Source organism: Caretta caretta, chromosome 14 (genome assembly GCF_965140235.1).
Source record: "Caretta caretta isolate rCarCar2 chromosome 14, rCarCar1.hap1, whole genome shotgun sequence".
Classification (NCBI taxonomy): Eukaryota; Metazoa; Chordata; order Testudines; family Cheloniidae; genus Caretta; species Caretta caretta.
This window is the reverse complement of record NC_134219.1, coordinates 34,531,004-34,553,533: the sequence shown is the minus strand read 5'-3', so window position 1 is coordinate 34,553,533 and position 22,530 is coordinate 34,531,004. Positions and strand designations below refer to the sequence as shown.

Here is a 22,530-nt window from a genome sequence, read left to right as displayed (position 1 = left end):
CTGACTGGACATGTGCCCTCAGAACTAGCCCTGTTGGACATTGGGCTTGTTGCAATTAGTTTTGGGGATGCTCATTGTAACAGGTCCCCTCCCTTTGAACTGCTCTGTGCAGCTGGGGGAAGCAGAGCAGCTGATGCCCTGCAGGGCCATGAGCAGAGTCCCTCGTCAGTGACCGTTTGACAGACCCGACCCCCAGAACGGCCTCAGTTCTACGGGTGCCCTAGCAAACCCCCAGCTAGGCCTGGACAGTTCCAGTGGACCTGACGTGTGAGTCTACCTCTTTGTTTGTCCAACCTCCCTGCCTCCAAGGGCCCGGTGAGCCTGGAGCTGTTGCTTTCCTGGAGCTGGTCACAGCCGGGTGTAGCCCAGATAAGAGCTATAACGCTGCTCCTGGTGAAGTGTCCAGAGGTCACTGCTGGGGCCTGGTTGTTTGCCTCCGGCCTCTGTGAGTTCAGTGAAGATGGTTGGTTTGCAGAGGGTTATGATGGTAATAAGCACAATTTCAGGGGTGGCAGATTTCCCAGCCTTACGTTCCCATCTCTGCTGCACAAGGAGTTACTATTTTCATTGTCCAAACATTTATTTTGATCAAGATCATGGCTTTTTAAAAGATCTAAACAATGGGTTACAATTTTGTCTCCATTCTGCCTAGTGCCCCTAACTCCATGATGGGAACATGGTTATGGCCACCTCCCTCCCTGGTCCTTCCACTGAGATGGACAACACTGAGTGCTGAGATTGTCACTAGGACTTTTCAACTTAATTTTAATGGGGGATGATTGCTGAAATCACCCAGACAGCCTGAGGTTTTCAAAGCTAAGTTTTTATCTCAGAGTCTCTGCACGTTTTTGCAAAAGCCACATTTACTGACTGCTTTCCTCAAAGCTTCCTTGACCTCTCTGTTTCTCAGGCTGTAGATGAGGGGGTTTACCAGGGGAGTCAGGACCGTGTAGCAAAGAGAGAGCACTTTGTTTAGGTCTCTCAGTGTACCACGTTTCGGTAGCATGTAGACAATCATTAGGGTTCCATAGAAAATTGTCACCACAATGAGGTGAGAGGAGCAGGTGGAAAAGGCCTTTTGCCTCCCGGTGGTGGAAGGGATTCTCAGGATTGTGGCGATGATGCACATGTAGGATGTCAGGGTTAGTAGGAATGGAGGCAGGGTGAATACACAGGCTAGTATGAAATCCGCCAATATTACCTGGTGGGTGTCACTGCAGGAGAGCTCTATCAGTGGGAGGGGATCACAATACAAATGGTCAATTTCATTTGGGCCACAGAATATTAACTGTGATAGGAATAAGACAAAGATGGTAATAGGCAAAAAACCATTTAACCAGGAGCCAGCAGCCAACTGGAAGGAAAACCTGATGTTCATAAGAGTTGAATAGTGCAGGGGTTTACATATCGCTAAATACCGATCATAAGACATCACTGCTAGGAGACAGCATTCTGTAGCTGCCAGAGAACCAAAGAAATACAGTTGTATGATGCAGCCACTGACTGAGATGGTTTTGTCCCCAGTCAGGAGACTGGCCAGCATCCAGGGCATGATGGCTGAGGTGTAGCAGGTCTCTACGCAGGACAAATTCCCCAGGAAGAAGTACATGGGGCTGTGAAGATGCTGGTCAGCCACAACAAGCACCACAATGAGGGTGTTCCCAACCACGGTTGCCATGTAGATCACTAGGAACATTAGGAAGAGAAGAATTTGCAGGTCAGGGAGATCCCCGAATCCCAGGAGGAAGAATTCAGTGATGGCTGTTTGGTTTCTGCAGTCTGCCATTGGTTGAGTCTAGGAACAATAAATCTGTGCGACTGAATTGGAAGGACACAGAGTTAAAAGTTAATCAAATCCCGTGAATTAATTCCATAAATATTCAGAAACTCCCTCCCCCTCCTGGTTACAGGCTGAAATATTAAGGCTAAATTTAGATTTCAGAGCAAAGTGCCAGGAAACTGAGTCCAAGGACAGAACATTGCTCTGAGGGGGAAGAGGGTGTTCGACACGGATACCAGTGATTACTATAAAAGCCCATTTATCCGGTAGCCACATACTGATATGACAGATCAGATCATTTCTCTGTCTATCATATCCTATCTAGTGACATACCAGAGCTTAACAATGATGCTTAAATGCTGTATTTCACTCCTGGCAATGGCCAGAATCATGCCATGTCTTAGGAGTCAAAATCAAACATCAACTAAAATCTTGGACTGAGATTTTTCAATGTGGTCTAGAGTTCTTAGGCACCGTCCTGCTGTTAGATTTCTTTCCATGAATTCTAACACTATATCCTGGTATATTCAGCATTTCAGTGCCCTGTAGGAGAAGGAATAATTTGCACCCCCTCACAAGAGATCAGTTCATGCCATAAATTATGAAGTGGAGTAAATTCTCCCTTAGTGCCTGTGGTGGTGATGGGAACGTGGTGGGACTGGCAGTGCCTTTTCTGTTTCCCAACAGTAGCTATGTAGCAGTCATAAAATACAGCTCTATGAAGGGTGGATCTTAGGAAGGTGCAAAACCAGGCTGATGTGCAACCCTAACTGGGGAATGACCCTCCCCACTCCATAATGAGTGTGAGATGATAATACAGGAAAGGCACTGGGTGAAAAAAGATGCTTTCCCTAAACTCAGAGTCTAGAAACAATCTGGCATGTGTGATCCGGGTTAGTAAGACTCTATCTCCACTCGTCACCCCATTGAAAAGTCGTGGAAGACCGGAGACATTCCAGAAGACTGGAAAAGGGAAAATATAGTACCCATCTTTAAAAAGGGAAATAAGGACAACCCGGGGAATTACAGACCAATCAGCTTAACTTCTGTACCCGGAAACGTAATGGAGCAAATAATTAAGCAATCAGTTTGCAAACACCTAGAAGATAATGAGGTGATAAGTGACAGTCAGCATGGATTTGTCAAGAACAAAGCGTGTCAAACCAAACTGATAGCTTTCTTTGACAGGGTAACAAGCCATGTGGATGCTGGGAAGCAGTAGATGTGATATATCTTGACTTTAGTAAGGCTTTTGATACTGTCTCTCATGACCTTCTCATAAACAAAGTAGGGAAATACAACCTAGATGGAGCTACTATAAGGTGGGTGCATAACTGGTTGGAAAACCATTCCCAGAGAGTAGTTATCAGTGGTTCACAGTCATGCTGGAAGGGCATAATGAGTGGGGTCCCACAGGGATGGGTTTTGGGTCAGGTTCTGTTCAATATCTTCATCAATTATTTAGATAATGGAATAGAGAGTACACTTATAAAGTTTGCGGACAATACCAAGCTGGGAGGGTTTGCCAGTGCTTTGGAAGATAGGATTAAAATTCAAAATGATCTGGACAAACTGGAGAAATGATCTGAAGTAAATTGGATGAAATTCAATGAGGACAAATGCAAAGTACTCCACTTAAGAAAGAACAATCAGTTGCACACATACAAAATGGGAAATAACTGCCTAGGAAGGAGTACTGCAGAAAGAGATCTGGGGGGTCATAGTGGATCACAAGCTAAATATGAGTCAACAGCGTAACACTGTTGCACAAAAAGCAAATATAATTCTCGGATGTATTAGCAGGTGTGTTGTAGGCAAGACACGAGAAGTAATTCTTCCATTCCTGGGCACCACATTTCAGGAAAGATGTGGACAAATTGGAGAAAGTCTAGAGAAGAGTAACAAATATGATTAAAGGTCAAAACCTGGGTTTGACCCGCATCCCAATCCTGACTCTGTCTTTGGCTCTGACCCTCGGCTTAACTCTGACTCTGATTTTTGCTTGATCCTCAGCTTGACCCTAACACTGGCTCTGACTCCTGGCTTCAGTTCTGTGATCCCAAGGTCCTGCCACTAGTCCTGCCTACCTTTGCCAAGGATTCTGGAAGTTTTCCTGGACCACCCCTTACACTTGTACAAGGCCAACCCTGTGGGACATGGAGGCAGTGGGTCACCCCCTGCCCAGCATGTTGCAAGGGGCACTAAACACGCCTGAACAGGTTGACAGCCCTCGGACAGAACTTCCCATGGTGCGAACACAATTGGGCAGCTTTGACCAACACTCCGTGAAGTAGTTGGGTTACATTCTGTCTCCGAGGGCCTCAAAATGGACCCCAGGAAGGTGAACGCTGTTCGGACCTGAGCGGCACCCCTGGAACATCAAGGAGCTGCAGTGCTTCCTTGGGTTTGCTAATTTTTATAGGCACTTCATGCCTGGGTTTTCAGACCAGATAGCCCCATTGACAGTGCTCCTCTGCAAACACGCCTCTTTCACCTACTCTCCGGAGGCTCAACAGGTGTTCGACCAGCTCAAGATGGCCTTCACCAGTGCTCCAGTCTTGAGCCATCCTGACCCAATGCGGGCCTTTGTCAGTGAGACTGATGCATCTAATGTTGCAATTGGGACCATACTTCCCCAAGAATCAGGCCCCCAACAGCACCTGTTCCCTTGTGCTTATTATTCTCGGAAACTCACACCCAGCAGAACAAAATTATGAGATTTTAGATACAGAGCTTCTAATAATCAAAGCCACCTTCGGGGAATGGCACCACCACCTTGAAGGTGCCCAACACCCAATACAGGTATACACAGATCCTAAAATCTTGGACTATCTCCGTAGGGCAAAGGCGCTGAACCAAAGACAGCTTCAATGGGCCCTGTTGTTCACACACTTTTATTTTACCATCACCTATCACCAGAACAAGGCAGCCAATGCCCTGTCCTGAAAAGGGGAATGCCTCCCTGACCATACCCAGCTGATGTGCATCCTCAAGCCCTATAATTTCCTGGATGCTCTATTCCCCAAGACCACTTCCTCCTTTAGTTAGTAAGAAGGCGCCCCTCAGCACCTTCAGACACCCTATCTAGACTCTAGGTGGTTATTACTGTGGATTTGATAGTCAAGCTTCCCTTATCTGCCAAGCATACCATCATCCTCCTAGAAGAGCCTGTCTGGGCAGCACCCCTAGAAGAGATGATGTAAGGCCTAGTGGGTCTATAGGATTACCAGGCAACAAACATCCCCACATTGCTACCTGTAATTTGATTATTACTTGCAACACACAATCTGCAGTGGTTTAACACCAGGGGAAGTTCCGCCTCATGTGATCTGACTGACAGTGGTCTTAGCTATCCCTGATTGGCTCCTTGACCCTATATAAAGTGATGGGGTGTAAAAGGAAGTGTCCAGGATCTGGTTGAAGAAAGGCTGTTTCAGTGGTGACTGTGGGGTGTTGGCTCGGTGGCTGGCTGGGCAGAGTGAGATGGATGAGAGAAATGAAACTGAAACCAGGCTAGACCATGAGTACAGGGAAAACATTGACGAAGACTGGATGCCAGCAAGGAAAAAGAAAAGGGGAGATTCTCTGCACCCAGAAGAAGGACCAGCAAATAGGAGGGCAGGAAAGGGAAATGGGGGGAAATTACCTAACAGTAAAATCCGTAGATAAGGACATAAAGATAGGGGATATCAGCCCCCTGAGAATGGCAGAGGGGATCAAAAAAGTGCTGGAGACAGAGCAAGAGCTAAGATGGTACCTGCTGGAGACTCATTAGTGGAATGTAAAAACAAAGACCAAGTAGGGACACTCCTTAAGACAAAGGTACTAAGTAAAATACAAATAAGTTGTCAGCTACCCAAATTCCTCACAGAAACAAGATGGGTAGTATCTGGGGTGCCAAATGAAATTTCAGGAAAGAAAGCAAGGAATAGGTGGAGATAAGGTGATAAGTGCTAAGTGGCTAATTCGCAGAAGAGGCAGTGATAGCAAGTGCCTTACAGCTGTGCTGGTCACATTTTAAGGGAGGGATGTGACCAGATAGTCCAGAATACAGAGTAACTTTAGGGTATCAAAGTCCTATAGTCCTCTTTCTGTGAAATGCTACAGCGGCCAGAGATTTGGTCATGTTGCAAATAATTCCAATGGGAAAATACAGTGCAGTAAGTGTGGAGGTGACCATTCATAGGATGACTGTGAGGAAGGGACAGAACAAAAATGTTGCAAATGTGGAGGAAAACACAGCTCAGAATATACAAGTTGTACTGAGGGGAGCAAGCTAGAGAACTACAAAAACCCCAAGTTGCTAATAACATGTCCTGTGCAGAAGCTGTTAGGAGATACCTAAAAGAGAACCTGATGTGAGGAAAGGCAATAGCCCTCAACAAGTTAATGGAAGGGAATGAGTAACGTTGTGTATATAATGTCTGCTGCAGTTTCCACGGTATGCATCCGATGAAGTGAGCTGTAGCTCACGAAAGCTCATGCTCAAATAAATTGGTTAGTCTCTAAGGTGCCACAAGTACTCCTTTTCTTTTTGCGAATACAGACTAACACGGCTGTTACTCCAAAAGTTGGGATGAAAAGAGATTCATTGCAGTAATGGTTGATGTAATCAATTGTAGTTCTCAAACAGGAAAGAAAACAGAAAATGAGAATTATAATTAAAGCTGCAGGCTAGCAACTTCAGTGTTGTCAGTTGTCAGTTGTCAGTGGAACAACTTCATACTTTCCTAAGTGAAACTACTATGGACAGTTAGAAACAGGGGTTACTATTTTCAGCTTGAATGCCCACAGCTTAATAGCACATAGGCAGGAATTAAAGACCAATATTTTTGATATGAAAACAAAGCCTGATCTAATATGCATACAAGACTTGGCTAATAGAAAAATGAGACTATAAAATCCCAGGATATGGTCTATATGGACATGATAAAGAAATGGAAAAGGTGGGGACGCATACCCTTTCACTAATGAGAACCTGAAGTACCTTGAAGTAGAGATTAGAAAGCTAAATATCAAGGATAATGCTATTGAGATACCAATACAAAACAATTCTGCATCTCTAAGACTTTATCATGTTTATAACCCATGCAGGAAACTAGAGGCTATGGACCTGAAAGAATTCACTGCAAGTGTCACTTGCCCACTCATTGTCTGTGGTGATCTGAATTGTCACAACCGATTGCGGGGAAGTAAGAAAAACATGGAAAATGTTCAGAGCAAATCTTTGAAGAGAATAATTTAGCAATCAATGATGGAGCGCCTACCAGGTTCCATACAGCTGATGGAAGCTTCTCATGTCTGGATCTGGGACCATAGGGAGTGAATGCAGCTGTGAAATTGACAGAGGGGTGGGAATGGCTAGTGACCACGTCTTGACATTAATTACATCTCAAGGAAAAGGATATCCCCACTTGGAATCTTAAAAAAGCAAACTGGAAAAATCTTTGGAAAGAGAAGTGAGCAATATGTGAGTAAGTAATGTATCTGTGAAGATATTGAGGAATTCTGTAGTAATATTAATAAAGGAATCATAAAGACAGCCAGCCTAGCTATTCCTAGGATGCCAACACTGCCTGAAGATAGGGGAAGTGTACCATGGTGGAACAGGGAATATGAAACGGTAATTAGGGAAAGGAATAAGGCATATAAGACAGCAAAAAATCCTTAACTAATGGACTTAATGAAATATAAAAAAGTAAGGTAGTTTCACAAAGGGCTATAAAAAGGGCAAAAAGAGAGAGCTGGACACCATAACATGGGGAAGTAAGTAAAAATACCAATACAGCAAAGATTATATATAAACAAACTAGGGAAATGAATGGAATAAAGAGTAAGAGTCACGTAACACCAAGTCTTCCAGTTGCGGGGCATGGAGTAATAAGCTCTAACAAAAGAAAAGCAAAAACCACCATGCTTCAAAAAGTCAGTAATGATAAATATCAGCGGTTACAAATCAGGGAGAAGAAAAGAACATTAAGGATAATTATGAGATGAAGAGGTGGGATGGGAGAAGAATGTGGATATTTTAAATGTAAACTTTAGTGTGGCTTAGGTAAAACCATGGAAAGCATAGTAAGGGAGAGAACAGTAGCACACCTAGAAAGAAGAAGGTTTATAGATAAAACACAAAGTGGGCTCCAGTAAGGTAAAAAGGGATTATGCTAGCACTAAATCGTGCTTTAGATGTGTGGCCAGCTGCTGTGGCCATCCTGTCTGACTCCTTATCAGGGCTGCAGCAGGCAACTCACAGTGGTGAGTCTGACAGCAGAAATGATTTTCTTAATGATATATTACTGCTAACAGCCAGACTGGTGGAACTGGATATAACCAATGTAATCTCATGGATTCTGGTGCAGACAGGGATAGCAGGCAACGAATTGGCTGGCAAAAAGTGTTATTAATCACAAACAAGTTGACCTCGGGATCCCCTTAAGCAAACTGGCATTTAAACACCTAATCAAAAGTGAGCTAAGGAAGGAATGGCAAGAACTGTAGGCAAATGAAATGAAGGGGAAAAAAATTCCTGATTCTGCCTCCGGCTCTGACCCTCGGCTTAACTCTTCACCCTGATACTGACTCTGACCCCTGGCTTCAGTTCCGGGATCTCCAGCTCCTACCACTTGTCCTACCTATCTTTACCCAGCATCCTGACACAGACGATGTACTGTAAAAATGAATACAGACACTTCCCACATTCTTCATAGAAAGTGAATCTTAAATTGCTCATGCTTAATTACTCAAGCACTTTAATATCCCGGTTTGGAAGGTGGTATATAAATGCAAAGCAGCAGCAGTTTGGAATTGGGTGCTCACCTCTATTCGTAGGACAGCTCACACTGGAGTCGATGAACTCATTTCTCAGGGTTTGAGACCAGGTGGGTGAGGTAATACCTTTTATTGGACCAACTTCTGCTGGCGAGAGACATGTTTTCGACACACAGAGCTCAGGTTCCACTGAGGTTCTTGTCTTTCATCATTCTGCAGAAATGGGACTTTCTCAGTAAAGAGACCTGCAGTTACCTGAAGGGACGGAAAATGGGCTTCCCCTTCGATTTAATAAGTGTAAATGCTCTCTCATAGTTGTATTCTCTCTTCGTGCTTTTCAAAATGGTCCCACTTCGACCTTTTTCCCACTTGGTTCATTCTGTGTCTCCAGAGCGTTGCAGCTAACAATGCCCACTGTGAGTTGCAATTATACAAGTCCCATTCTACATCACGTTTTAGTCTAAAACATCCTTTGTGGAAAATATTTTAGATCATGGACAAACACCAGCTTTCATTTTTGGGAGATGCCTGTCCAAGGTGATGGCCAGTTATCATGAACTTGCACCGCCCTGAATTAGTATTCAAGAGATGCTGCCATCTAATGGGCATTTTTGAAAATAGCAGCCCATATCTCACTCTTACAACATGCTGCCACCTAGTGGCCATTTTACAGTATAACTTTCCCATTATTAACAGGTTTCAGAGTAGCAGCCCTGTTAGTCTGTATCCGCAAAAAGAACAGGAGGACTTGCGGCACCTTAGAGACTAACCAATTTATTAGAGCTTAAGCTTTCATGAGCTACAGCTCACTTCATCGGATGCATAGAATGGAACATATGGTAAGATATATATATATATATAGAGAGAGAGAGAGATTAGTTGGAAGTTACCATACAAACTGGGAGAGGCTAATTAGTTAAGATGAGCTATTACCAGCAGGAGAAAAAAACTTTTGTTGTGATCATCAAGTATGGCCCATTTAGACAGTTGACAAGAAGGTGTGAGGCTACTTAACATGGGGAAATAGATTCAATATGTGTAATGACCCAGCCACTCCCAGTCTCTATTCAAACCTAAGTTAATGGTATCTAGTTTGCATATTAATTCAAGCTCAACAGTCTCTCCTTGGAGTCTGTTTTTGAAGCTTTTCTGTTGCAAAATTGCCACCCTTAGATCTTTTACTGAGTGGCCACAGAGGTTGAAGCGTTTTCCTACTGGTTTCTGAATGTTATGATTCCTGATGTCAGATTTGTGTCCATTTATTCTTTTGCGTAGAGACTGTCCGGTTTGGCCATTGTACGTGGCAGAGGGGCATTGGTGGCACATGATGGCATATATCACATTGGTAGATGTGCAGGTGAACGAGCCCCTGATGACATGGCTAATGGGATTAGGTCCTATGATGGTGTCACTTGAATATATATGTGGACAGAGTTGGCATCGGGCTTTGTTGCAAAGACACACATAGTTTGATTCACATCATCTCATATCTCTTCTCATGACAAAGTTTGTCCAAATGTGGGATACCATTACTGAGAAAGTCCTCATATTTTTTATAAGCCAAATCAAATCAATCAATCAATCAATCTGATATGATGGCTGTCATAAATATAAAGGGAAGGGTAAACCCCTTTGAAATCCCTCCTGGCCAAGGGAAAGCTCCTCTCACCTGTAAAGGGTTAAGAAGCTAAAGGTAACCTCGCTGGCACCTGACCAAAATGACCAATGAGGAGACAAGATACTTTCAAAAGCTGGGAGGAGGGAGAGAAACAAAGGGTCTGTGTGTCTGTCTATATGCTGGTTTTCTGCCGGGGATAGACCAGGAATGGAGTCTTAGAACTTTTAGTAAGTAATCTAGCTAGGTATGTGTTAGATTATGATTTCTTTAAATGGCTGAGAAAAGAACTGTGCTGAATAGAATAACTATTTCTGTCTGTGTATCTTTTTTGTAACTTAAGGTTTTGCCTAGAGGGGTTCTCTGTGTTTTGAATCTAATTACCCTGTAAGGTATCTACTATCCTGATTTTACAGGGGGGAATTTCTTTATTTCTATTTATTTCTATTTTTATTAAAAGTCGTCTTGTAAGAAAACTGAATGTTTTTTCATTGTTCTCAGATCCAAGGGTTTGGGTCTGTGGTCACCTATGCAAATTGGTGAGGCTTTTTATCCAACATTTCCCAGGAAAGGGGGGGGTGCAAGTGTTGGGAGGATTGTTCATTGTTCTTAAGATCCAAGGGTCTGGGTCTGTAGTCACCTAGGCAAATTGGTGAGGCTTTTTACCAAACCTTGTCCAGGAAGTGGGGTGCAAGGTTTTGGGAAGTATTTGGGGGGAAAGACGTTTCCAAACAGCTCTTCCCCAGTAACCAGTATTTGTTTGGTGGTGGTAGCGGCCAATCCAAGGACAAAGGGTGGAATATTTTGTACCTTGGGGAAGTTTTGACCTAAACTGGTAAAGATAAGCTTAGGAGGTTTTTCATGCAGGTCCCCACATCTGTACCCTAGAGTTCAGAGTGGGGGAGGAACCTTGACATGGTGGCATAGTGGTGGGATTAACCTGAAATCATTTTGAGATCCAGTTGAGACGTTTTGAACTAGAAATACAAATTTTAAAAAGGATTTTTTTTTTTCCTTTGGAAAGGAAGTCCAGAAAGCAGCTGAAACTGAAAACAGCTTGTTTTTTCTCTGCTTTGTGGCCAAGCAGAGACAAAAGGGGATTATCTTTGTGAATTGCAGGTTTTCTTTGCCTGGAGGCAGGGTACTTAACTCCTGCAGGGAAATTCACAGTCTTCCAACCCAGAGTTTTTTTAAGTAAATGGGGGGGGGGGGGTATTCTACCCATTTGCCTGGAGACAAAAGTGGCAGGGTTGTTTTTTTTAGGATTTTGATTTTTTACAAGGAGCACAAGTTTAAAAAGGATTTTTTTTTTTCCTTTGGGCTGCTGGTAAGCAGATTTCCAAGTAGTTGGAGGTTTTTTGCTTTGAATTGGGCCCAGAGCAGAGACAAGGGAATTGTCTTTTTCTGTAGGCTAACAATCACTATCAGAGAATAGGTATTCTATTCCAGCACAGCAAAATTGTACAGCCAAGTTTTGTTTGTTTATTTCTAAACCTCGGGTGTAAAGTTAGTTAAAAACAGAGAGGTTAGAATGACAAAATCCATGGCTCGACAAAAGCTGGAATTAGCCAGATTTCAGGCTGAGGAAAGACAAAGGGAACATGAAAGACAGATAGAACTCATGCGGCTGAAGAAGGAGGAGAAGGAACAAGAAAGGGAGGCAGCGAGAGAGGCAGCGAAAGAGGCAGAACAACACCAAGCGGCTGCTCACAGGAGAGCTATGGAAGCAAGGGACAAAGAACTGGAGGAGAAGGAAAAAGAGAGGAAGTATGTGGAGGAGATAGAGAAGATAAAGGCTCAGCAGAATATCCCAACAAACCCTAGCAATCCTTCTCCAAGTACCACTTCCCATCCCAGAAAGTTCCCCACCTACAAGGCAGGCGATGATACTGAGGCCTTTCTAGAAAACTTCGAAAAGGCCTGCCTTGTGTACAACATCTCTCCTGACCAATACATGGTAGAGCTGAGGCCGCAGCTCAGTGGACCCTTAGCTGAGGTGGCAGCTGAAATGCCTAAGAACACATGAAGAAGTATGAATTGTTTAAATCCAAGGCGAGAGTCAGAATGGGGATAACACCCGAGCTGTCTCGTTGGAGGTTCAGAGCCCTAAGATGGAAACCAGACGTGTCATTTACCCGACATGCCTACCACATTGTGAAACATTGGGATGCCTGGATATCAGGAGCAGGTGTTGAATCTCCAGTAAATTTGCCCTTCCTAATGCAAATGGAACATTTCTTAGAGGGTGTTCCTGAGGAAATAGAAAGATACATCCTAGATGGGAAGCCCAAAACTGTAATTGAGGCAGGAGAGATTGGAGCCAGATGGGTGGAGGTGGCAGAGAAGAAGAAAACTGATCGCAGTTGGAGCGGAGACCAGAAGGGACAACCCCAGACCACACCCTATTACCGGGGGCCGCCCAAGGCCCCACCTACCTCCCAAAGAACCCTCCAGACCCCTTATCGTCCCACCACCCCATTCTCCAGCAACCCACCTCACCCCAGTGACCCGTCAGCTGGACAATGTTTTAAATGTAACAAGCTGGGGCATGTAAAGGCCAACTGCCCCAAGAACCCCAACAGATTACAGTTCATTGCACCGGAATCACACCAGAGGTCCGCAGGCCCAGATACCTCCCAGATACCCTTGGAACGGAGGGAAACTGTGAGTGTGGGTGGGAAGAAGGTCACCGCGTGGAGGGACACCGGAGCACAAGTGTCAGCTATCCATGCTTCCTTAGTGGACCCCAATTTAATCAACCCAGAGATCCAAGTGACGATTCAACCCTTCAAGTCCAACTCTTTCAATTTGCCTACAGCCAAGTTGCCTGTCCAGTACAAGGGCTGGTCAGGAACGTGGACTTTTGCAGTCTATGATGATTATCCCATCCCCATGCTGTTGGGGGAAGACTTGGCCAATCATGTGAAGCAGGCCAAGAGGGTGGGAACGGTCACCCGCAGCCAGGCTAAACAAGCTGTGAGGCCTAGCTCTGTTCCGGAAACTTCAATCAGGACCCGGTCAGAGGTGATGGACCTGGACCCCAGGCCAATGTCTGCAACAGCAGTAGTGGATCCAGTCCCAGAGATCCAGATGGAACCAGTCCCTGAACCGGAACCAGCCGAATAACCAACACCAGACCCAGTGTCAGCACTGAATCCAGTACTTGCAACCTCAACACCAGAGGGCCCCACCGAACCTGAACTGGCAGCAGCCGATAACCCTACACAAGAGGCTCAGCCAGAGATGGGAAGCCCAACATAGTGCACCAGCGGAGAGTGGTTCACAGTCAACAGAAACAGCTCCATCCCCTATATCGCTTCCAGAGGGACCAAGCCTAGGTCCACAATCCAATGAGGACCTGATGTCTCCAGCATCAAGGGAACAGTTCCAGATCGAACAGGAAGCAGATGAAAGCCTCCAGAGAGCTTGGACAGCGGCACGGAGCAACCCACCGCCTCTCAGCTCTTCTAATCGATCCAGGTTTGTTGTAGAAGGAGGACTTTTATACAAGGAAACTCTTTCTGGGGGACACCAGGAAGACTGGCATCCTCAGAGACAGTTGGTAGTTCCAACTAAATACCGGGCCAAGCTCTTGAGCTTAGCCCATGATCACCCGAGTGGCCATGCTGGGGTGAACAGGACCAAAGACCGTTTGGGGGGGTCATGCCACTGGGAGGGAATGGGCAAGGATGTTTCTACCTATGTCCAGTCTTGTGAGGTGTGCCAAAGACTGGGAAAACCCCAAGACCAGGTCAAAGCCCCGCTCCAGCCACTCCCCATCATTGAAGTTCCATTTCAGCGAGTAGCTGTGGATATTCTGGGTCCTTTTCCGAAAAAGACACCCAGAGGAAAGCAGTACATACTGACTTTCATGGATTTTGCCACCCGATGGCTGGAAGCAGTAGCTCTAAGCAACACCAGGGCTAAAAGTGTGTGCCAGGCACTAGCAGACATTTTTGCCAGGGTAGGTTGGCCCTCCGACATCCTCACAGATGCAGGGACTAATTTCCTGACAGGAACTATGAAAAACCTTTGGGAAGCTCATGGGGTAAATCACTTGGTTGCCACTCCTTACCACCATCAAACAAATGGCATGGTGGAGAAGTTTAATGGAACTTTGGGGGCCATGATACGTAAATTCGTAAATGAGCACTCCAATGATTGGGACCTAGTGTTGCAGCAGTTGCTCTTTGACTACAGAGCTGTACCACACCCCAGTTTAGGGTTTTCCCCGTTTGAACTTGTATATGGCCGTGAGGTTAAGGGGCCATTGCAGTTGGTGAAGCAGCAATGGGAGGGATTTACACCTTCTCCAGGAACTAAAATTCTGGACTTTGTAACCAACCTACAAAACACCCTCCGAACCTCTTTAGCCCTTGCTAAAGAAAACTTACAGGATGCTCAAAAAAAGCAAAAAGCCTGGTATGATAAACATGCCAGACAGCGTTCCTTCAAAGTAGGGGACCAGGTCATGGTCTTAAAGGCGCTCCAGGCCCATAAAAGGGAAGCATCGTGGGAAGGGCCATTCACAGTCCAGGAGCGCCTGGGAGCTGTTAATTATCTCTTGGCATTCCCCACCTCCAAACGAAAGCCTAAGGTGTACCATATTAAGTCTCTAAAGCCCTTTTATTCCAGAGAATTAAAGGTTTGTCAGTTTACAGCCCAGGGAGGAGATGACGCTGAGTGGCCTGAAGGTGTCTAATACGAAGGGAAAAGTGCTGGTGGTGTGGAAGAGGTGAACCTCTCCATGACCCTTGGGCGTATGCAGTGACAGCAGATCCAGGAGCTGTGCACTAGCTACGCGCCAACGTTCTCAGCCACCCCAGGACTGACTGAACGGGCATACCACTCCATTGACACAGGTAATGTTCACCCAATTAGGTGAACCGGGTGTCTCCTCAAGCTAAAACTGCTATAGAACGGGAGATCCAGGATATGTTACAGATGGGTGTAATCCGCCCCTCTGGCAGTGCCTGGGCATCTCCAGTGGTTCTAGTTCCCAAACCAGATGGGGAGATACTGTTTTGCATGGACTACCATAAGCTAAATGCTGTAACTCGCCCAGACAACTATCCAATGCCACGGACAGATGAACTATTAGAGAAACTGGGACGGGCCCAGTTCATCTCTACCATGACTTAAGCAAGGGGTACTAGCAGGTACCGCCAGATGAATCTGCCAAGGAAAGGTCAGCCTTCACCACACATCTCGGGCTGTATGAATTTAATGTACTCCCTTTCGGGCTGCGAAATGCACCCACCACCTTCCAAAGACTTGTAGATGGTCTCCTAGCGGGATTAGGAGACTATGCAATTGCCTACCTTGATGATGTGGCCATATTTTTGGATTCGTAGACAGAACACCTGGAACATCTACAAAAAGTCTTTGAGCGCATAAGGGAGGCAGGACTAACTGTTAAGGCTAAGAAGTGTCAAATAGGCCTAAACAGAGTGACTCACCTTGGACACCAGGTGGGTCAAGGAACTATCAACCCCCTACAGGCCAAAGTGGATGCTATCCAAAAATGGCCTGTCCCAAAGTCAAAGAAACAGGTCCAATCCTTCTTAGGTTTGGCCAGATATTACAGGCGATTTGTACCGCAATACAGCCAAATCGCCGCCCCACTGACAGGCCTAACCAAAAAGGAACAGCCAAATGCCGTTCAGTGGACCAAAGAGTGTCAGAAGGCCTTTAACCAGCTTAAAGCGACACTCATGTCTGACCCTGTACTAAGGGCCCCAGACTTTGACAAACCATTCCTAGTAACCACAGATGCGTCCTAGCGTGGTGTGGGAGCAGTTTTAATGCAGGAAGGACCGGATCAAGAATTCCACTCTGTAGTGTTTCTCAGCAAGAAGCTGTCTGAGAGGGAAAGCAACTGGTCAGTCAGTGAAAAAGTATGTTACGCCATTGTCTACACTCTGGAAAAGCTACTCCCATATGTTTGGGGATGGCGTTTCCACCTGCAAACCGACCATGCTGCGCTACAGTGGCTTCATACCGCCACGGGAAATAACAAAAACATATTCGGCGGACTTTAGCTCTCCAAGATTTTGATTTCGACATCCAACACATCTCAGGAGCTTCTAACAAGGTGGCTGATGCACTCTCCCGTGAAAGTTTCCCAGAATCAACTGGTTAAAATCGTCCTTGAGATGTGGAAAATATTGTTAGTCTTTTTGTACTTGGGAGTACATTTAGAGGTGCATGTGTCTTATTAACTCTGTTTTCTCTTAGAGCTCCAGGAAGAAATCACAGCCAGCGTTTCACCCTATCTGTGATTTGGGGGGCATGTCATAAGGGAAGGGTAAACACCTTTAAAATCCCTCCTGGCCAGAGGAAAAACCCTTTCACCTGTAAAGGGTTAAGAAGCTAGGATAACCTCGCTGGCACCTGACCAAAATGACCAATGAGGAGACAAGATACTTTCAAAGCTGGAGCGGGGGAGAAACAAAGGTTCTCTCCATCTGTGTGATGTTTTTGCCCGGAACAGAAAAGGAATGGAGTCTTAGAACTTAGTAAGTAATCTAGCTAGATATGCGTTAGATTCTGTTTGTTTAAATGGCTGATAAAATAAGCTGTGCTGAATGGAATGTATATTCATAGAATCATAGAATATCAGTGTTGCAAAGGACCTCAGGAGGTCATCTAGTCCAACCCCCTGCTCAAAGCAGGACCAATCCCCAGTCAATCAATATTCCTGTTTTTGTGCTTTTCCAAGAGGGATTCTCTGTTTTGAATCTGATTACCCTGTAAGGTATTTACCATCCTGATTTTACAGAGGTGATTTTTACTTTTTCTTCCATTAAAATTCTTCTTTTAAGAACCTGATTGGTTTTTCATTGTTCTTAAGATCCAAGGGTTTGGGTCTGTGTTCACCTATCCAAATTGGTGAGGATTTTTATCAAGGCTTCCCCAGGAAAGGTGGTGTAGGGTTTGGGAGGATTTTTTGGGGGAAAAGACGTTTCCAAGCAGGCTCTTTCCCTGTTATATATTTATTAGACGCTTGGTGGTGGCAGCAATAAAGTCCAAGGGCAAAAGGTAAAACAGCTTGTACCTTGGGAAAGTTTTAACCTAGGCTGGTAAAAATAAGCTTAGGTGGTTTATCATGCAGGTCCCCACATCTGTACCCTAGAATTCAGAGTGGGGAAGGAACCTTGACACAGGGGCATGAATGTGCTTTGTGAATATTAGAGGGACAAGGTGGGTGAGGTAATATCTTTTATTGGACCAACTCCTGTTGGTGAACGAGAGAAGCTTTTGAGCTACACAGAGCTCTTCCTCAGGTGAATATTAAGAGTTTTAGCCTCTCCTTCCCACTGCAGCGCCAGTCAGTGTTCATAGCACCTTTTCACAGAGATGGAGCATGAGATTCATGTCTTGTGACAGGTCCTCAGTTGGGGAACTGTCCCAATGACAGAAATGGAGCTACCTGGATTTACACCAGCTGAGGATCTGGCTCAGTGTGTGCCCCAATGGGTGGCAAGTGGTGATAGAGTCTTACTAACCCAGATCACACATGCCAGATTGTTTCTAGACTCTGAGTTTAGGGACAGCATCTTTTCCCCCCTCCCCCGCCCCACCCCAGGGCCTTTCCTGTTCCTGTATTATCATCCCACACTCATTATGGAGTGGGGAGGGTCACTCCCCACTTAGGGTTGCACATCAGCCTGGTTTTACCCCTTCCTAAGATCCACCCTCCAAAGAGCTGTATTTTATGACTGCTACATAGCTACTGTTGGGAAACAGAAAAGGCACTGCCCGTCCCTCACCACGTTCCCATCGCCACCACAGGCACTAAAAGGGAGAATTTACTCCACTTCATAATTTATGGCATGAACTGATCTCTTGTGAGGGGGTGAAAATTATTCCTTCTCCTACAGGGCACTGAAATGCTGAATATACCAGGATATAGTGTTAGAATTCATGGAAAGAAATCTAACACAGGACGGTGCCTAAGAACTCTAGACCACATTGAAAAACCTCAGTCCAAGATTTTAGTTGATGTTTGATTTTGACTCCTAAGACATGGCATGATTCTGGCCATTGCCAGAAATGAAATACAGCATTTAAGCATCATTGTTAAGCTCTGGTATGTCAGATAGACAGAGAAATGATCTGATCTGTCATATCAGTATGTGGCTACGAGACAAATGGGCTGTTATAATAGTCACTGGTATCCGTGTCAAACACCCTCTTGCCCATCAGAGCAATGTTGTGTCCTCAGACTCAGTTTCCTGGCACTTTGCTCTGAAATCTAAATTTAGCCTTAAAATTTCAGCCTGTAACCAGGAGAGGAAGGGAAGTTTCTGAATATTTATGGAATTAATTCATGAGATTTGATTAACTTTTAACTCTGTGTCCTTCCAATTCAGTCGCACAGATTTATTGTTCCTAGACACAACCAATGGCAGACTGCAGAAACCAAACAGCCATCACTGAATTCTTCCTCCTGGGATTCGGGGATCTCCCTGACCTGCAAATTCTTCTCTTCCTAATGTTCCTAGTGATCTACACGGCAACCATGGTTGGGAACACCCTCATTGTGGTGCTCGTTGTGGCTGATCAGCACCTTCACACTCCCATGTACTTCTTCCTGGGGAATTTGTCCTGCCTGGAGATCTGCTACACCACAACCATCCTGCCCTGGATGCTAGCCAGTCTCCTGACTGGGGACAGAACCATCTCAGTCAGTGGCTGCATCACACAACTGTATTTCTTTGGTTCTCTGGCAGCTACAGAATGCTGTCTCCTAGCAGCGATGTCTTATGATTGGTATTTAGCGATATGTAAACCCCTGCACTATTCAACTGTTATGAATACCGGGTTTTTCCTCCAGTTGGCTGCTGGGTCCTGGTTAAAGCTTGTTTGGCTAGTATTATCTTTGTTTTATTCCTATCACTGTTAACATTCTATGGCCCGAATGACATTGACCATTTCTATTGTGATGTCATCCCACCTATAGAGCTCTCCTGCAGTGACACACACTGGTTAGTATCCTGTGTATTCACCCTGCCTCCATTCCTACTAACCCTGACATCCTACGTGTGTATCATTGCCAGCATCCAGAATCCCTTCCACCACCAGTAGGCAAAAGGCCTTTTCCACGTGCTCCTCTCACCTCATTGTGGTGACAATTTTCTATGGAACCATAATGATTGTCTACATGCTACCGAAACATGATACACTGAGAGACCTAAACAAAGTGGTCTCTCTTTGCTACATGGTCCTGACTCCACTGGTAAACCCCCTTGTCTACAGCCTGAGAAACAGAGAGGTCAAGAAAGCTTTGAGGAAAGCATTCAGTAAATGTGGCTTTTGCAAAAACGTGCAGAGACTCTGAGATAATAACTTAGCTTTGAAAACCTCAGGCTGTCTGGGTGATTTCAGCAATCATCCCCCATTAAAATTAAGTTGAAAAGTCCTAGTGAAAATCTCAGCACTCAGTGTTGTCCTTCTCAGTGGAAGGACCAGGGAAGGAGGTGGCCATAACCATGTTCCCATCATGGAGTTATGGGCACTAGGCAGAATGGAGACAGAATTGTAACCAATTGTTTAGATATTTAAAAAAGCCATTCGTGATCAAAATAAATGTTTCGACAATAAAAGTAGTAACTCCTTGTGCAGCAGAGATGGGAATGTAAGGCTGGGAAATCTGCCACCCCTGAAATTGTGCATATTACCGTCATAACCCTCTGCAAACCAACCATCTTCACTGAACTCACAGAGGCCGGAGGCAAACAACCAGGCCCCAGCAGTGACCTCTGGACACTTCACCAGGAACAGCGTTATAGCTCTTATCTGGGCTACACCCGGCTGTGACCAGCTCCGGGAAATCGACAGCTCCAGGCTCACCGGGCCCTTGGAGGCAGGGAGGTTGGGTAAACAAAGAGGTAGACTCACACGTCAGGTCCACTGGGACTGTCCAGGCCCAGCTGGGGGTTTGCCAGGGCACCCGTAGAATGGAGGCCATACCGGGGTTTGGGTCTGTCAAACGGTCACTGACGAGGGACTCTGCTCATGGCCCTGCAGGGCACCAGCTACTCTGCTTCCACCAGCTGCACAGAGCAGTTCAAAGGGAGGGGACCTGTTACAATGAGCGTCCCCAAAACTAACTGCAACAAGCCCAATGACCAACAGGGCTAGTTCTGAGGGCACAGTGTCTAGTCAGCCCCAGGTACCCCAGGCAGCTCTGCTCCACACAGGGCCCTTTCCTCAGGGGGTGAGGCAACTTATGGTGAGAGGAAGCGGCGACCACCTACCAACGGGCAGAACTCCTGTGATGCCAAACACGGCAGTGCTGGCTCAGTCACTGGGAGCACGTCAGGGCTTGGCCAGAGGCCGGGGAGCTGGGCACCAGTGAGAATTGTAGGGCTCCGACTCTGCAGAAAGGATTTCCCAAGGGACCTGACGGAGCTAGTCACCCAAATCTCTTTTAAATGGGAGATGGACGCCTATCTACCTTAAACGTCTCTGAGAATCTCAGCCTTGAGAGCCACTGGGAATCTGTCATGGTAGCTTCAATCTATGCATTTCCATTGGAAACAGAACTCACATCAACTGAAAGGCACTGGATGGATAGGAAACCCCTACTAAACCATGCTACATGGCAGAGAGGCATTGCTGGCACATGATGGCATATATCACACTGGTATATATGCAGGTGAACGAGCCTCTGATAGTGTGGCTGATGTGATTAGGCCCTATGATGGTGTCTCCTGAATAGATATGTGGACACAGTTGGCAACAGGCATGTGAAGTAGTTATGAGTGAGGACAAAGTCACAAAGTTCAGCCACCAGGTTTGCCGTGACATTATCAGGGATACTGTTCCTGACGACTTGTAGTCCATCTTTGTGTGGAATGTTGGTGTAGAGGGCTTCTACATCCATAGTGGCCAGGATGGTGTTTTCAGGAAGATCACCGATGGATTGTAGTTTCCTCAGGAAGTCAGTGGTGTCTCAAAGATAGCTGGGAGTGCTGGTAGCATAGGCCCTGAGGAGGGAGTGTTTGGGGACAACGTATACCTTCACAACAGCATCACTGCTACGGGTACCCGCATGGCCCCACAGTATGCCAACATTTTCATGGCTGACTTAGAACAAAGCTTCCTCAGCTCTCGTCCCCTAACGCCCCTCCTCTACTTGTGCTACATTGATGACATCTTCATCATCTGGACCCATGGAAAAGAAGCCCTTGAGGAATTCCACCATGATTTCAACCCCACCATCAACCTCAGCCTGGACCAGTCCACACAAGAGATCCACTTCCTGGACACTATGGTGCTAATAAGCAATGGCCACATAAACACCACCCTATACGGGAAACCTACTGACCACTATGCTTACCTACATGCCTCCAGCTTTCACCCAGACCACACCACACAATCCACTGTCTACAGCCAAGCTCTACGATACAACCGCATTTGCTCCAACCCCTCAGACAGAGACAAACACCTACAAGATTCGAGCATTCTTACAACTACAATATCCACCTGCTGAAGTGAAGAAACAGATTGACCGAGCCAGAAGAGTACCCAGAAGTTACCTACTACAGGACAGGCCCAACAAAGAAAATAACAGAAGGCCACTAGCCATCACCTTCAGCACCCAACTAAAACCTCTCCAACGCATCATCAAGGATCTACAACCTATCCTGAAGGACGACCCATCACTGTCACAGATCTTGGGAGACAGGCCAGTCCTTGCGTACACACAGCCCCCCAACCTGAAGCAAATACTCACCAGCAACCACACCCCACACAACAAAAACACTAACCCAGGAACCTATCCTTGCAACAAAGCCCGTTGCCAACTGTGTCCACATATCTATTCAGGGGACACCATCATAGGGCCTAATCACATCAGCCACACTATCAGAGGCTCGTTCACCTGCATATCTACCAATGTGATATATGCCATCATGTGCCAGCAATGCCCCTCTGCCATGTACATTGGCCAAACTGGACAGTCTCTATGTAAAAGAATAAATGGACACAAATCAGACATCAAGAATTATAACACTTAAAAACCAGTTGGAGAACACTTCAATCTCCCTGGTCACTCAATTACAGACCTAAAAGTGGCAATTCTTCAACAAAAAAACTTCAAAAACAGACTCCAACGAGAGACTGCTGAATTGGAATTCATTTGCAAACTGGATACAATTAACTTAGGCTTGAATAAAGACTGGGAGTGTGTCATAAATATACAGGGAAGGGTAAACCCCTTTGAAATCCCTCCTGGCCAGGGGAAAGCTCCTCTCACCTGTAAAGGGTTAAGAAGCTAAAGGTAACCTCGCTGGCACCTGACCAAAATGACCAATGAGGAGACAAGATACTTTCAAAAGCTGGGAAGAGGGAGAGAAAC

At 45.7% G+C, this 22,530-nt stretch overlaps 1 protein-coding gene and 1 pseudogene across 1 annotated transcript; one reads left to right on the top strand and one right to left on the bottom strand.

Annotated features, from left to right (window-relative positions):
- Nucleotides 1-829: 829 nt before the first annotated feature.
- LOC142069214 (olfactory receptor 6N1-like) lies at nt 830-1,786 on the bottom strand. The gene has a single exon (XM_075119723.1). The coding sequence runs from the start codon at nt 1,784-1,786 to the stop codon at nt 830-832; it is 957 nt and encodes a 318-aa protein (XP_074975824.1).
- A 16,784-nt stretch (nt 1,787-18,570) lies between these two features.
- On the top strand, nt 18,571-19,506 carry LOC142069213 (olfactory receptor 10A7-like; annotated as a pseudogene).
- Nucleotides 19,507-22,530: the final 3,024 nt, after the last annotated feature.